Here is a 16,217-nt window from a genome sequence, read left to right as displayed (position 1 = left end):
GATACTCTTTTTCTCATCTGGAAAATGAAGATAAATATTCAGTACCTCATACATTATGTGAATTAAATGAGATAGTGTGTGTGACATCTCTGCCTCTTGGTAGAAGTGCTCCAAAGTATGAGTGATCTACATACTGGGGGTCTACATTTCTGGATTGGAGGTTGTTTTGGCTTTGGGAAACAGGTCAAATGACACTAAAATAAAACTAAAATAAAACAAGGCAACATTAGATCTTTGGGTGGGGGGCGCCTGGGTGGTTGTCAGTTAAGTGTCCAATTCTTGATTTCAGCTCAGGTCACAATCTCAGGATCATGAGATCAAGCCCCTCGTCCAGCTCCACACTTAGCAGGGTGTCTGGCTGGAGACTCTCTACCTCTCCCTCTCCCCTCCCCTAGCTCACGCAGGCTCTCTCAAATAAATGAAAACCAACAAAACAAGACAACATCAGAATAGCACAGGTTTTCTAAAATGTATGCTTCAAAAGAAAACAAAAATATGTGACTTGGAGACTGTGTAATGCACAATAATACTTATTATATTAACATACATTCCCAAGAGTGAAAGATTTTTGATTCAGAAGAAATTCATTTGAAGTAACGAGATGGTGTGAATCTTCAAAGAAACCAGCTAGAATGAAGTTTTGAAATTGTGTGAAACTGAAAGGCTGTCTTTCTATATTTGTATGTATTCATTTGCCAAAATTTGACCTTAATATTATATAACATATATGCCCTGCATGCATGCATATGAGTATACTAGAACTCTCAAACTACTTTATAGTTCAGCAGTTTCAAAGCAGTTATTGCTACAAGGCCCTATCTCCATTCAGAAACAATCTGGGGAGGAAAAACCATTAGATAGTGTAGAATTACTTCTGTGCCTCCATTGTGACTTTTCTACTTGGAATCCTAATTCTCCTCAGTTGCAGTAGGTAATCCTAACAAATCTGCAGTGGTTGTGGTAGCTCGCTTTTACAGGTGAAGCCCCTGGAAGGAAGGTGTACACTCTTCTTTGAGTCCCATTATGCCAGTGAGGATAAGAGAAACCAGAGTGAAAATCACCTTAGACCAGAAAAGAGTGAAAGATTGACAGTCTTGCCACAAGTTCTGAATCTCAGCCCGGATGTGCAGCGGTGGGCAATGTTGGAAGCCATGTTCATAGAGTCAGTGCCTGAAGACGTATGGAATGTCGGAACCCAGTGAGGGAGGGAGGCATGAAGAACAGGAGTTGGGAATTTAAAAGGAGACTAGATTACTGGCCATAACTCTAACAGAGAGTCTGGGTAGTATAGTTAGTGGATAAATAGGAGCAAGTGAAAGTAGAAAGAAATGGCTGGATATTGTGAATTCCGAAGTGAGGATTCTGTCCCTTTGTCTTGTGTAGTCAGGATTAGCATCTGTGTACTGGGTGGAACAAACATGACACAGTTGATAGTAATGGACAAGTGATGAAGCAGAGATGTGGCAGTTTTTAACTCTATGCAGAATACATGGGCAACTTAACAAAAGTTTAATTTTACAACTTTTCATTTGTAGGCTATGCATTTCTTATTGTTCTTTAATGCTTAATTAGCAAACTATGCTATAACATCAAATACATTTTTATTACTAAAATAATATCTAATATGTTCTAACCTGGTACATCTCATATTTGCTGAAACCTAATACACCTGCATGCAATGCTATACAGGGATGCACTGGTAGGATATGAAAGAATAATTTTTTTTTCTTTTTCTTTCCTTTTCTTTAAATTCAATTAACTAACATATAGTGTATTATTAGTTTCAGAGGTAGAATTCAGTGATTCATCGGTCTTTTATAATACCCAATTCTCATTATATCACATGCCCTTTTTAATGTCCATCACCCAGTTACCCCATCCCCCCCCAGCAACCCTCAGTTTGTTTCCTATGATTAAGAGTCTCTTATGGTTTGTCTCCCTCTCTGATTTCGTCATTTTATTTTCCCTCCCTTCCACTATGCTCCTCTGTTATGTTTCTTAAATTCCATGTATGAATGAAATCATTATGATAATTGTCTTTCTCTGATGGACTTATTTTGCTTAGCATAATACCCTCTAGTTCCATCCACGTGTCGTTGCAAATGGCAAGAATTCATTTTTTTGGAATGGCTGAAATGAACAAGTCAGGAAAGAAGAATTTAAATACAAGTTTATAGGGATTTTTTTTCAATATTAATCTCTTTGATTTATGTTTGGAAATTAAAAAAAAAACAACAACAGAATTAACCACCAGGAGGATGTTGTGGAGAACTTGGTTTAGTTCCCTTAAAGATAACTAGAATTTCTATGTTTTCACGAGACCTTGGATTCTAAGGGGCCGTGAAGTGTTAGAAGAAAGATTGAGTGCCTCTGAGTACTTGGGTACAGTGACCTATCAGCATTCAGCAGTAGGCCTGTGATTTTTTTTTTTTTTCCCTGTTGGTTTAGGAAGCAATTTATTGGCTTTGCAACTAAGCATCCACGGAGCCTGAAGCCACAAATAGAGTGGAACAATCTTATTTGATGTTGTGGCTCCCCAAAAATAACAAGAGTTTGTGGTTGCAAATAATGTTCAGTATTACAGTAGACAGCCCATCAAGTGGGGGTGTTAATTGTTAAAAAGATGCACAATATCTAGTTGATATTGTGTGGAGAATTGGTGTCACTTTTTATATTTTGCTGTCTGTTTTGTGGACATAGTATTTCTTTTTCAGGCATACCACAATGATCCTGCTTCTTGCTTTGTTTATGAGTTAAATTGTTCCTGAACCAAAGCTTGCTGTTCAGTTACTGTGCTATCTTTAATCTTCTAAATGTTCAAATAATTAAAACTTCCTCAGTGGGAGTTCCGGGCATGAACTGCTGATGTGATGCCCTGTTAGATCATTGCATGCTTCATAATGTACTGCTGAGTATCACTTGGCTGTGTATACTGATTCCATTTTTATTTTTTTCAATGTGGCCAGATCTAGAAGCATATGATGAATTCACTTGCTCTGGCTCATATCCTCATATCCTTAGTATTATACTGCTTTTCTCCTATCCCTGTGGAAAAAATGTCATTGCCAGAAGGATACTAAGAAAGACCTTGATAGCCTATGTCGTCCACCCAGATAGAACAGTAGAGCGACTGTTGGAACATTATCTGGACTTCTAAAATGATTACATGGGTTCAATCTGGCTTCTATAGACTTCTATAGGTTTTTATGTTTTCCTTGAGATTTAACCAAGTCTAAATTCTACTGCTAACTCAGTTCTCCCCTATTCATCAGCAAATCTGAATGTCATAGTTGATTTGCTCACTTAATAAGTAAAAAATGTGTTGCTGACATAATTGTATATGTGACTGAATTTGTGATCTCTAGTTCTGTTTGGGTATGTATTTATACTACTTAGGTTTGAGAAAAAAGACTCCTGGGAGAAATATTTAACGTATCATTATCTGATTATGATATAAATATTGGTTGGATATGAGAGAGACATGCTTTCTCAATTCTCTGAGTTGTGAAATCTTTAAAGCTCAAGCAGATCAATTGTTGAAACTTTTAATAGTATAATGCTTAGGACTTACAGTAATGGAGTCATGTCAACAATGAACAGGGAGTAATTTTCTTTATTCTTTCTCATTTTTACTTCTAAGCACTAACCAGGTTTTCCATAGTCAAAAATAGTCTGGTGAAGTTAAACCTGCTGAAAAGATTGAGTTAGGAAGTAGATATTTTAGACAGTTCAGGAATGTTTTAGAATTTATGATATTAATAAATATAGAAGCCATTATCCGACTTCCTCACTGTGTAGATATATTTCAGCCTTTGTCTTTTTGAATGTTTTTACTCTTGGGACCTGTCATAAATACACCTGAATAATAAATTTCTATTGTTCCAAAAGTGTTTTCCCAACATCACATTAGACAGATGAAAAGGGAAGCTTTAACAATATTCTTAACCTCAATAATTTGTTGGAAAGTTAACATCTATATATGAAACTGATTTTGATTGCTCTCCAGTAATCTCATGGTCCAGATGGTCAGGAAGGGGAAAGATTATTACTGGTGAATACAGCCAGGAAAGTTTCATGCAGGTGGCAAGAATGGGGATAGCTAACATAATTTTCCAAAGAAAATTTCCTTATTTTTCCTTTTCAAAATAATTTTATGAAGCCTAGAATATGAGTTGGTATGTTTCTCTGTATATAGCAAATAGATTGTGGAAATGTATTATTAAACTCATTAATTCATTTAATGAACATCTATTGAAAGCTCACTGTGTATTAAATATTGTTTTTGGGATATTGCTGTCGCTTAATCAAGCTCCTGTCACACCAACTATGTATGGGGAGAATCTAAAATTGCAAGACCAGTTGTTAAATTTGATGTTTGTCTGGGTCCCCAAAATCAGATAATGAAATGGTTATTTATGTAAATATTAACATTGATAAACAAGATATGGAACATCACATATAATTGCTTATAAAAGAAAGTATTGGGGTATTAGAATTTGCATGTAATAAAAATATTTTTAGATTTTACTTAAGTAAAGTCGTAGAAGAAATTGCTCAAGGAGTCAACATCATTGTGATGGAGGCTGGAGGAGTCATTTTGTATGTTTTGTGCCCAAGGTCTGGTGGAGACTAGACTCTCTACAAGTTTTCATGGTGTCTTAAGGCATTTGTTGGTCCTGGGCACCAGAAATTCTACTACTGGCTTCTCATCTCAGAGGAGTTGCTGGGATACACTATGCAGCTTGGATCTATCTGACTTGTGTCAGAGGCTCCTTTAGATTTTAAGCATAGGCCAGGCTAGGAAGTCACTGGCTATCAGTCCTTTGTCCTAAAACCCAGTTTATACAATACTTTGAATTATTTTATACCTGCTTTATAGGATTGTTAATTCCTGTTTTCTTTCTGTGTTATCCTGTGCTTTGTAAACTATTAATGCAAAACTTAGAGGAACTATTAATAAAAAGACTTAGGGGAAAGCTTTAGATATGGGTTGAAAAAGTAGGTTACTGGGTGCCTGGGTGGCTCAGATGGTTAAGCGTCTGCCTTCGGCTCAGGTCGTGATCCGAGAGTCCTGGGATCGAGTCCTGCATCGGGCTCCTTGCTCCTTGGGAGCCTGCTTCTCCCTCTGCTTCTCTCTCCACCCCCGCCCCCGTCTCTCATGAATAAATAAATAAAATCTTAAAAAAAAATGAAAAAGTAGGTTGCTGTTACTATTTGATGAAATGATGTTCCTGCTGTTCATTTCCATGTAGGACAAGTGACAAACATGAGTATCTTCATTTGGACTAAGAAACATACTGCTGTGGAACTGAGACTATACTATATAAAGAACAAATTTTGTTTTTTGAAGTAATTTCCCTGAAAAATCAACAAAAGAAAAAGAAGAAACAAAACTTACTGTCAAATTGGGGCAGACCCAGAAAACTGCTGGAGGGAGAGTAGTTTTTGTTGTGAGGAACCAGACATACAATTGCTTTTGCATGTTCAAATTTTTCTCCTCAGACATTCTCATTATAATAAACTATTATTGTACTGAGTCTATAAATAGTATTTATGTGGGAAACAGACCAGAAAACTATTCAAGTTAAGCAGGAAACAGCATCATTAATTTTTAGACAAAGAGGTACAACAATATCAAAATGAGAATCTGAATTTCTTTATTTAAAACCAAAATCTGACTTAAGGCATCTGCACGATTTACTCTTGAAGTAGTAGTTACTTGGGGAAGCCTGTGGACTTCCAAGTTGTTATGGGTTGATGCTCCTGGGACTACTACTAGGACACTACTCCATGAGAGAGTGGTTGCCTCCTGGGTTGTGTTTTCCCGACAGTCTAAATCAAACTACGTCTTCATTTATTCCAAAAATACCTGTTGTCAAAAAACAAAAACAAAACAAAATAAAAAACCTTGTTGTCAGGCTTCTATGTGCTAGATATTTACTCAATTCTTTGGGAAAATTAATATGTGCATTTAGCCTCCTAAAATTAAGTCTAGTAGGAAAATAAAGCATTTATAGCATGTTTTATTTTTCATTATTTAAAGAAAAGGTAAAGATTTTTTATTAGGCTTAATGAAAACTAGCAACCTCTCATTTTATAAGTCCTGAGCAAACTTTACTACTCACGAAGACCACTTTGAACTTTTAGCCATTTCTTCTCTTTCTTTCAAGACCATAATTATCTCGCTAACACTTGACTTTTTCCCTAGGCTTAGATACCCTCTTTTCATTTTATACTGTTATGTTTATATCATGATGACTTTGTATGTATTACAACTGAGTTATTTCATTTGTTTTGATGGTGTTACTTATATAACTGTTTTCCCAGGAGTTAATAATTACCTTTGAATTTTCTTTTAAAAGAGTATAACTTTCCTTTTATTACATTCAGATACATCAGATTATTGATCAGTTCTACCTTTATTCTCTGGAGACATTTCCTGTTCTGTAACCTATTGCTCCAGTCTGGGTAGGATCTTTGAACCTTTTGCATAGCAGCTGACCTGCAATATCTCTCTGTTGACGTAAGAATTTCATTTGCTCCTGTGCTATATTGGATCTCCTACTTCTAGGTCCCATATCCTCTTTTCTTGGTTTATTCCTGTGTTTTGTTAGAGTGCCTTATCCAGCAGCTTCCCATAAAAGAAGCATATGAGGGTAGTTGGTTTTTTGTTTGTTTGTTTTGTTTTGTTTTGTTTTAAATTACAATGTTTGGGAGGCATTGAGTTTGAAATCTGGGGTTAAAGTTCTTCTTATACAGACTTTAAACTTACTATCAACTTTCTTTCACCTCTTATTTTCTCACCTTCAGGAGTACCTGCTGGCTCCAATTCCTGTAGTCCAGACTGATTTATCTCTTGGTTTCTATCTCTGTAGGCATGTCAACATAATGCCTTCCATTGTCCACAATTTTATTGACTTTTTTTTTTCAGGCTTACCAATAGAGCTTATTTACCCAAAGTATAAAAATTTACTATTCTATTATATACTCCCGTTAAAACTTTCTATATATTTGTAAAATGTTTTTCTCTTCAACTTACTGTTGTCACAACTGTGTTGTATTGTAGCATTGATACTGTTATTTTATAGAAATTAAAATCTCATTTTTCTAAGTTAAAAAAATTATATTTCCTCTAAGGTCATTAATGTGTTTATCAGATTAATCTGAGTCTCCCAGATAATCCTTTGATTTCTCTTTTGGCAACTGTGAAAAAAATCCAATGTGCAGTAATCATAGGGATAGTATTTCAAACCAGGTTAGTTAGTGTAAGCCTAGTAGTTTTAAAGAGTGGAGGGAAAAAAACCAAGATTGTAATTTCAAATTCTTTTCTTTTTTAAAATTTTTTATTGTTATGTTAATCACCATACATCTTCAGTTTAAATGTAGTGTTCCATGATTCATTGTTTGTGCATAACACCCAGTACTCCATGCAGAACGTGCCCTCTTTAATACCCATCAAGGGGCTAACCCATCCCCCCAACCCCCTCCCCTCTAGAAACCTCAGTTTGTTTTTCAGAGTCCATCATCTCTCATGGTTCGTCTCCCCCTCCGACTTCGTCCCCTTCATTCTTCCCCTCCTGCTATCTTATTTTTTTTTTCTTAACATATATTGCATTATTTGTTTCAGAAGTACTGATCTGTGATTCAACAGTCTTGCACAATTCACAGCGCTCACCATAGCACATACCCTCCCCAATGTCTGTCACCCAGCCACCCCATCCCCCCCACCCCCCACCACTCCAGCAACCCTCAGTTTGTTTCCCGAGGTTAAATATTCCTCTTATCTGCGAGGCCATATGATACGTGTCTTTCTCTGATTGACTTATTTCACTCAGCATAACACCGTCCAGTTCCATCCATGTCTTTGCAAATGGCAAGAGCTCATTCCTTTTTATGGCTGCATAATATTCCATTGTGTATATATACCACTTCTTCTTTATCCATTCATCTGCCGATGGACATCATGGCTCTTTCCACAGTTTGGCTATTGTGGACACTGCTGCTATAAACATCGGGGTGCACGTACCCCTTCGGGTCCCTACATTTGTATCTTTGGGGTAAATACCCAATAGTGCAATTGCTGGATTGTATGGTAGCTCTATTTTCAAACTGTTTGAGGAACCTCCATACTGTTTTCCAGAGTAGTTGCACAAGCTTGCATTCCCACCAACAGTGTAGGAGGGTTCCCCTTTCTCCACATCCCCGCCAACGTCTGTCGTTTCCTGACGTGTTAATTCTAGCCATTCTGACTGGTGTGAGGTGGTATCTCATGGAGGTTTTGATTTGGATTTCCCTGATGCCGAGCGATGTTGAGCAGTTTTTCATGTGTCTGCTGGCCATTTGGATGTCTTCTTTGGAAAAATGGCTGTTCATGTCTTCTGCCCATTTCTTGATTGGATTATTTGTTCTTTGGGTGTTGAGTTTGATAAGTTCTTTATAGATTTTGGACACTAACCCTTTATCTGATATGTCATTTGCAAATATTTTCTCCCATTCTGTTGGTTGTCTTTTGGTTTTGTGGACTGTTACTTTCGCTGTGCAAAAGCTTTTTATCTTGATGAAATCCCAATAGTTCCTTTTTGCCCTTGCTTCCCTTGCTTTTGGCGATGTTTCTAGGAAGAAGTTGCTGCGGCTGAGGTCGAAGAGGTTGCTACCTGTGTTCTCCTTTAGGATTTTGATGGACTCCTGTCTCATGTTTAGGTCTTTCAACCATTTGGAATCTATTTTTGTGTGTGGTGTAAAGAAATGGTCCAATTTCATTCTTCTGCATGTGGCTGTCCAATTTTCCCAACACCATTTGTTAAAGAGGCTATCTTTTTTCCATTGGACATTCTTTTCCTGTTTTGTCAAAGATTAGTTGTCCATAGAGTTGAGGGTCCACTTCTGGGCTCCCTATTCTGTTCCATTGATCTATGTGTCGGTTTTTGTGCCAGTACCATACTGTCTTGATGATGACAGCTTTGTAATAGAGCTGAAAGTCTGGAATTGTGATGCCACCAGCTTTGCTTTTCTTTTTCAACATTCCTCTGGCTATTCGGGGTCTCTTCTGGTTCCATACAAATTTTAGGATTATCTGTTCCATTTCTTTGAAAAAAGTGGATGGTATTTTGTTGGGGATTGCACTGAATGTGTAGATTGCTCTAGGTAGCATTGACATCTTCACAATGTTTGTTCTTCCAATCCATGAGCATGGAACGTTTTTCCATTTCTTTGTGTCTCCTTCAATTTCATTCATGAGTATTTTATAGTTTTCTCAGTACAGATCCTTTGCCTCTTTGGTTAAATTTATTTCTAGGTATCTTATGGTTTTGGGTGCAATTGTAAATGGGATCGATGCCTTGATTTGTCTCTCTTCTGTCTTGTTGTTGCTGTATAGGAATGCCACTGATTTCTGTGCATTGATTTTATATCCTGCTACTTTACTGAATTCTTGTATGAGTTCTAGCAGTTTTGGGGTGGAGTCTTTTGGGTTTTCCACATACAGTATCGTATCATCTGCAAAGAGTGAGAGTTTGACTTCTTCTTTGCTGATTTGGATGCCTTTGAATTCCTTTTGTTGTTTGATTGCTGTGGCTAGAACTTGTAATACTATGTTGAATAGCAGTGGTGATAGTGGACATCCCTGCCGCATTCCTGACCTTAGGGGAAAAGCTCTCAGCTTTTCCCCATTGAGAATGATATTCGCTGTAGGTTTTTCATTGATAGCTTTTATGATATTCAGGTATGTACCCTCTATCCCTATACTCTGAAGAATTTTAATCAAGAAAGGATGCTGTACTTTGTCAAATGCTTTTTCTGCATCTATTGAGAGGATCATATGATTCTTGTTCTTTCTTTTGTTAATGTATTGTATCACGTTGATTGATTTGCGGATGTTGAACCAAACTTGCAACCCAGGGATAAATCACACTTGGTCATGGTGAATAATCCTTTTAATGGACTGTTGGATCCTATTGGCTAGTATTTTGGTGAGAATTTTTGCATCCATGTTCATCAAGGAAATCGGTCTGTAATTCTCCTTTTTGATGGGGTCTTTGTCTGGTTTGGGGATCAAGGTAATGGTGGCCTCATAAAATGAGTTTGGAAGTTTTCCTTCCATTTCTATTTTTTGGAACAGTTTCAGGAGAATAGGTATTAATTCTTCTTTAAATGTTTGGTAGAATTCCCCTGGGAAGCCATCTGGCCCTGGGCTTTTGTTTGTTGGGAGATTTTGATGATGGCTTCATTTCCTTAGTGGTTATAGGTCTGTTCAGGTTTTCTGTTTCTTCCTGGTTCAGTTTTGGTAGTTGATACATCTCAAGAATGCACCCATTTCTTCCAGGTTTTCTAATTTGCTGGCATAGAGTTGCTCATAATATGGTCTTATAACTGTTTGTATTTCTTTGGTGTTGGTTGTGATCTCTCCTCTTTCATTCATGATTTTGTTGATTTGGGTCATTTCTCTTTTCTTTTTGTTAAGTATGGCCAGGGGTTTATCAATCTTGTTAATTCTTTCAAAGAACGAGCTCCTAGTTTCGTTTGTTCTACTGTTCTTTTGGTTTCTATTTCCTTGATTTTTGCTCTGATCTTTATTATTTCTCTTCTCCTACTGGGTTTAGGCTTTATTTGCTGTTTTTTCTCTAGCTCCTTTAGGTGTAGGGTTAGGTTGTGTATTTGAGACCTTTCTTGTTTCTTGAGAATGGCTTGTATTGCTATATACTTTCCTCTCAGGACTGTCTTTGCTGTATCCCAAGGATTTTGAACAGTTGTGTTTTCATTTTCATTGGTTTCCATGAATTTTTTTTAATTCTTCTTTAATTTCCTGGTTGACCCATTCATTCTTCAGTAGGATGCTCTTTAGCCTCCATGTATTTGAGTTCTTTCCAACTTTCCTCTTGTGATTGAGTTCTAGTTTCAAAGCATTGTGGTCTGAAAATATGCAGGGAAGGATCCCAGTCTTTTGGTACCGGTTGAGACCTGATGTGTGACCTAGGATGTGATCAATTCTGGAGAATGTTCCATGGGCACTAGAGAAGAATGTGTATTCCGTTGCTTTGGGATGGAATGTTCTGAATATGTCTGTGAAGTCCATTTGGTCCAGTGTGTCATTTAAAGTCTTTATTTCCTTGTTGATCTTTTGCTTAGATGATCTGTCCATTTCAGTCAGGGGGGTGTTAAAGTCCCCCACTATTATTGCATTGTTGTCAATGTGTTTCTTTGCTTTTGTTATTAATTGCCTTATAAAAGTGGCTGCTCCCATGTTAGGGGCATAGATATTTACAATTGTTAGATCTTCTTTTTGGATAGACCATTTAAGTAAGTTATAGTGTCCTTCTTCATCTCTTATTACAGTCTTTGTTTTAAAATCTAATTTGTCTGATATAAGAATTGCCACCCCAGCTTTCTTTTGGTGTCCATTAGCATGGTAAATGGTTTTCCACCCCCTCACTTTCAATGTGGGGGTGTCTTTGGGTCTAAAATGAGTCTCTTGCAGACAGCATATGGATGGGTCTTGTTTTTTAATCCAGTCTGATAGTCTGTGTCTTTTGAATGGGGCTTTTAGCCCATTTACATTCAGGGTAACTATTGAAGGATATGAATTTAGTGCCATTGTATTGCATGTAAAGTGACTGTGACTGTATATTGTGTGTGTTCCTTTCTGATCTATGCTGCTTTTAGGCTCTCTCTTTGCTCAGAGGACCCCTTTCAATATTTCTTGGAGGGCTGGTTTTGTGTTTGCAAATTTCTTTAGTTTTTGTTTGTCCTGGAAGCTTTTTACCGTCTTTCTATGTTCAGTGACAGCCTAGGTGGATATAGTATTTTTGGCTGCATATTTTTCTCGTTTAGTGCTCTAAAGATATCATGCCAGTCCTTTCTGGCCTGCCAGGTCTCTGTAGATAGGTCTGTTGCCAGTCTACTATTTCTACCATTGTAGGTTACAGATCTCTTCTCCCAAGCTGCTTTCAGGATTTTCTCTTTGTCTTGAGATTCGTAAATTTTAGTATTAGATGTCAGGGTGTTGACCTATTTTTATTGATACTGAGAGGGGTTCTCTGTGCCTCCTGGATTTTGATGCCTGTTTCCTTCCCCACATTAGGGAAGTTCTCTGCTATAATTTGGTCCAATATTCCTTCTGCTCCTCTCTCTCTTTCTTCTTCTTCTGGGATCCCAATTATTCTAATGTTGTTTCATCTTATCGTATCGCTTATCTCTCGAATTCTGCCCTCGTGATCCTGTAGTTGTTTATCTCTCTTTTTCTCAGCCTCTTTTTTTTCCATTATTTGGTCTTCTATATCGCTGATTCCCTGTTCTGCTTCATTTATCCTAGCAGTTAGTGCCCCCATTTTTTATTGCACCTCATTAATAGCCTTTTTGATTTCGACTTGGTTAGATTTTAGTCTCTTATTTCTCCAGAAAGGGTTTCTCTAATAACTTCCATGCTTTTTTCAAGCCCAGCTAGTATCTTTAAAGTCATGATTCTGAACTCTAGGTCCAACATCGTACTAATGTCCGTATTGAGTAGGTCCCTGGCAGACGGTACTACCTCTTGTTTTTTTTGCTGAGGTGATTTTTTTCATCTTGTCATTTTGTCCAGAGGAAAACAGATAAATGAGAGAACAAAATGCTAACAGGTTAACAACGTCCCTAGCAAATATACTCTATACAAATCAGAAAAGAACTGAAACCAGGGGAAAGGAAAGGGAAAGAAAGAAAAAAGAAAGAGAAAAGAAAGAAAAAGAAAAAGAAAAATTTAAAAACAAACAAAAACAGAACAAAACAAAAAAAAACAGAATATGATCAAGTATGATCAGGTAGTGCATAGATCAGTGCCACACATTAGATTTTGGGTGTATTTTGGTCTGTTAGAAGAAAGTGGCTGCAAAAATTTTAAAGGAAGAAAGACTTATATATGTACAAAATAAGGGTTGAAACAGTGAAGGGATGGCAGATGACTGTAAAGATGAAACTTATAAAAGGTTTTATAAACGGAATTGATAAGAAGTTGTTTGAAAGAAGAAAGAAGAAGATTTAAAAAAAGATAAAAGAAAAGAAAAAAATGGGAGAGACTGTGATCAGGCAAGAGACAAAACAAAGCCACACACTAGTGATTTAGGGTATATTTTGATCTGTTACAAGAAACTGTATATCAAATTTTAAAGAGAGAAGAACTCATATATATGTGCCAACAATAAGGGTAACTACTATGAAGGGTAAAATATGACTCTAAAAATGAAAAATAAAAATAATTTTTTAAAAAGGGGATTGATAAGATGTTGGTTGAAACAGGGAAAAAGAAGTATTCAAAAAAACCCCCACAAAAACAGTTAAAAAAATTAACTTTGAAAAACTAATGAATCATGGTAAAAAAGCCATTAATTCTCTGTGCAGTATTCCCCTAGCGCTGGAGTTCTCCCGTTCTCCTTGATCGGTAAACTTGTCTTGGCTTGTTGGCTGTTCGTGCTGATCTTCTGGGGGAGGGGCCTGTTGCCATGTTTTCCAAATGTCTTTGCCGGAGGCAGAATTGCCCCGCCCTTGTCGCTCTGGGCTAAGCAAGCTGCTTGGGTTTGCTCTCAGGAGCTTTTGTTCCCTGCAAGCTCTTGGCACAGCTTTGGAGGACCAGGGTGGAAATGGTGGCCTCCCACTCTCTGCCCCTAGGAGCTGAGTACTTGGGGCCCTGCTCCTCAGTGCGCCCCCAGAGAAAAGCAATCACTCCCGTCTCCCCGGTCTCCGGCTGCACTCCGCGCTCACCTGGCCTGTGACCGAGCTTTTATATCTCTGGCACCCGACCCCGTTTGGAGTCTTCAAACCCAGCAGATCCCTGCGGTGTGCTCCCTGCTGCTCCTCCTGGGTGAGGGGGGGGAGTCTCTCTGGCTCTGCTGCTTGTTCGGTCCCTGGTGGAGGCGCAGTGGCCCACGTGGGCCGGGAATCACAGTTTATGACCACCCCGCCCTGCGAGCCCGCACCTCTGCTCCATCTCTGCAGCCAGCTTCCCCGCTCCGATACCTGGGAGCTCTGCTGCACTCAGGCTCCCCCAGTCTTTCTGTGACCCCGAGGGTCCTGAGTCCACACTGTACTGCGAGGTTTCCACCTCCCGCTTAGCCACTGGAGTGACGTCCCTCAGCGGAACCGACTTCTAACAGTTCCAATTTTGTGCTCCGCTGCTCTATCACTTGCCAGAAGCGGCCGACAGAGGCCCCCTCCCCCGCCGTCTATCCTCCTGAGTATCGCCTCGGATTCACTTCTCCGCACGTCCTACCTTCCAGAAAGTGGTCGTTTTTCTGTTGAGAGAGTTGTTGCTACTCTCTTCTTCGATCTCCTGTTGAGTTCGTAGGTGTTCAGAATGGTTTGATCCCTATTCAGCTGAATTCCTGAGACCAGACGAAATCCAGGTCTCCTACTCCTCTGCCATCTTGCCTGTAATTTCAAATTCCTGAATGGAAAGCATTCTTTTTCTTAATAAGTTCTGAGACTCTTGATTTATTTTCCTCACTTACCTGCCTTCATTGTAGGCTTTATGCCAGACTTACTAGACTTCTACTTACCGACTGTTTTTAATATTAGTATGGGTAGGAAGGAAATGGTAGGGAGCCTAAAGAATAAAGACATAGAAGGGAAGGTTCAAAGCTTAAACAGAAATCATTTTTGCATTCATTTGCATTATTTGTATTGTTAGTTTTGTAAATCAAAACATTCCAACTTTAGTTAAGTATAATATATAGAAATTGATGTGGATGAATTACTGTTTTACCATTGCCATTTGGGACTATGCATTTTTAAAGAATATGCTATTGTAAGTCCCAATTTATTTTTTGGTTTATTCTCCCAGTGCTTTTGAGTATTTGATACTTGTCCCAAGCCAGAGCAATAGGAGTTCTGATAGCTCTGTAAAGCAGTCCTTCTTCCACCTAACTAGGGAGAAGCTCTGCTTTAGAGAGCTCTCTGAAGTTGTAATGAGCACCAGGTGTCGTATATAAGTTTTGAATCAATAAATTGTGCACCTGAATCTAATATTACACTGTATGTTATCTGGAATTTAAATAAAACTTAAAAAAAAGAAAAAAAGTAAAGCAGTGCTTCTCAACTTCAGTATGCAAATGGATCACCTGAAGATCTTATTAAAATGCAGACTCTGGGGTGAGGCCTGAATCTATATTTCTAACAAACTCCCCAAATGCTGATGCTGGTAGTCCTTCTGGCCACACTGATGACTCACAGTCTAAACTACCTTGATATTGGAGTAATACAGAATACAGAATCTAGTTTAAGTATCTATAACTGTTAGGCTTGTAGACAGAAGTCAGTGGGAGATGTTGCATGACTGGCTTCCACTAAGTACATCTAAGTAGTACTGGATTTATTGCTTCTTAGAGATTTAATATATTCATTATTTGTAGGATTCTGTTTAGAACCAATTTCAGTAGTAAACTTTTATTTATTAATTTAAGTTTTATACATTACATAAAGTGTATTTCCCTAGTGTCTTTGAAGAAAAAATATACTTTGTGTGTGCTAGACTTTAATTTGCAGTGCACAAATATCTGTTATCTATAGCTATTAGTCATTGAGATCCTACTGTGTATACTGATCTATGCTTATAGAAGTGTAAAACCAAAGTATATATACACATTTATAATCAGCTTCACTGTAATGTTTATTCCTGTGCAATTAGATATTAGCATTGAAAAGAGGTTAATGCTTTTTTTTTTAATCTTCTAAATAGCTCAGTCACTAAAGGAATTTGCAAGATTACTCATTGCAGTAGAAGAAGAAAGGAGGAGACTGGTAAGTCTATTCCCCATTTTTTTTAAGAATAAAGCTTTGTTTGGACATATTAAAAGAAAGACTGAAACTTCTGAATTAGACTTAGCTATACCAGACCTTATAATGTGATAGATGTACTAAACGTTACAGAAAAGATTTCTGAATATGATTATCAGTTATTGCGAATGAGGTATATACCATTTGTGTTTATTTCATTTGTTCATCAGATGTAAATTATATTTACTTTGCTTTCCAGTTAGTTCTTTCAAGAATGGAAAATATTGAATTGTCATTGTAAACCCATTCTAATTGAGTAAACTTCAAAAAAACTTCAGTGTTATAATAAAGATACATTCTAGGTATTAAAGACATTTCATAGAAGGAGCAAATAATTTTGCCAGGGTGTTAGCAGGAAACCAACTTTTTCTTTCTTTCTTTCTTTCTTTCTTTCTTTCTTTCTTTCTTTCTTTCTTTCT

The 16,217-nt window shown here is 37.6% G+C and overlaps 1 protein-coding gene across 2 annotated transcripts in view; it reads left to right on the top strand.

Moving 5' to 3' along the window:
* ARHGAP42 (Rho GTPase activating protein 42) overlaps positions 1 to 16,217 on the top strand; it is a 316,467-nt gene that overhangs the window by 88,761 nt on the left and 211,489 nt on the right. For both annotated transcript variants that reach the window (XM_073904018.1, XM_025893708.2), the window contains exon 3: positions 15,701 to 15,762. In XM_073904018.1, coding sequence (XP_073760119.1) covers positions 15,701 to 15,762 — 62 coding nt within the window. The remainder of the gene's footprint in view (positions 1 to 15,700; positions 15,763 to 16,217) is intronic.

Source organism: Callorhinus ursinus, unplaced genomic scaffold, assembly GCF_003265705.2.
Source record: "Callorhinus ursinus isolate GAN/ISIS: 27379988/994484 unplaced genomic scaffold, GSC_fseal_2.0 scaffold19, whole genome shotgun sequence".
Taxonomy (NCBI): Eukaryota; Metazoa; Chordata; class Mammalia; order Carnivora; family Otariidae; genus Callorhinus; species Callorhinus ursinus.
The sequence above is the reverse complement of the archived record's forward strand: the minus strand, read 5'-3'. Positions and strand labels throughout refer to the sequence as shown.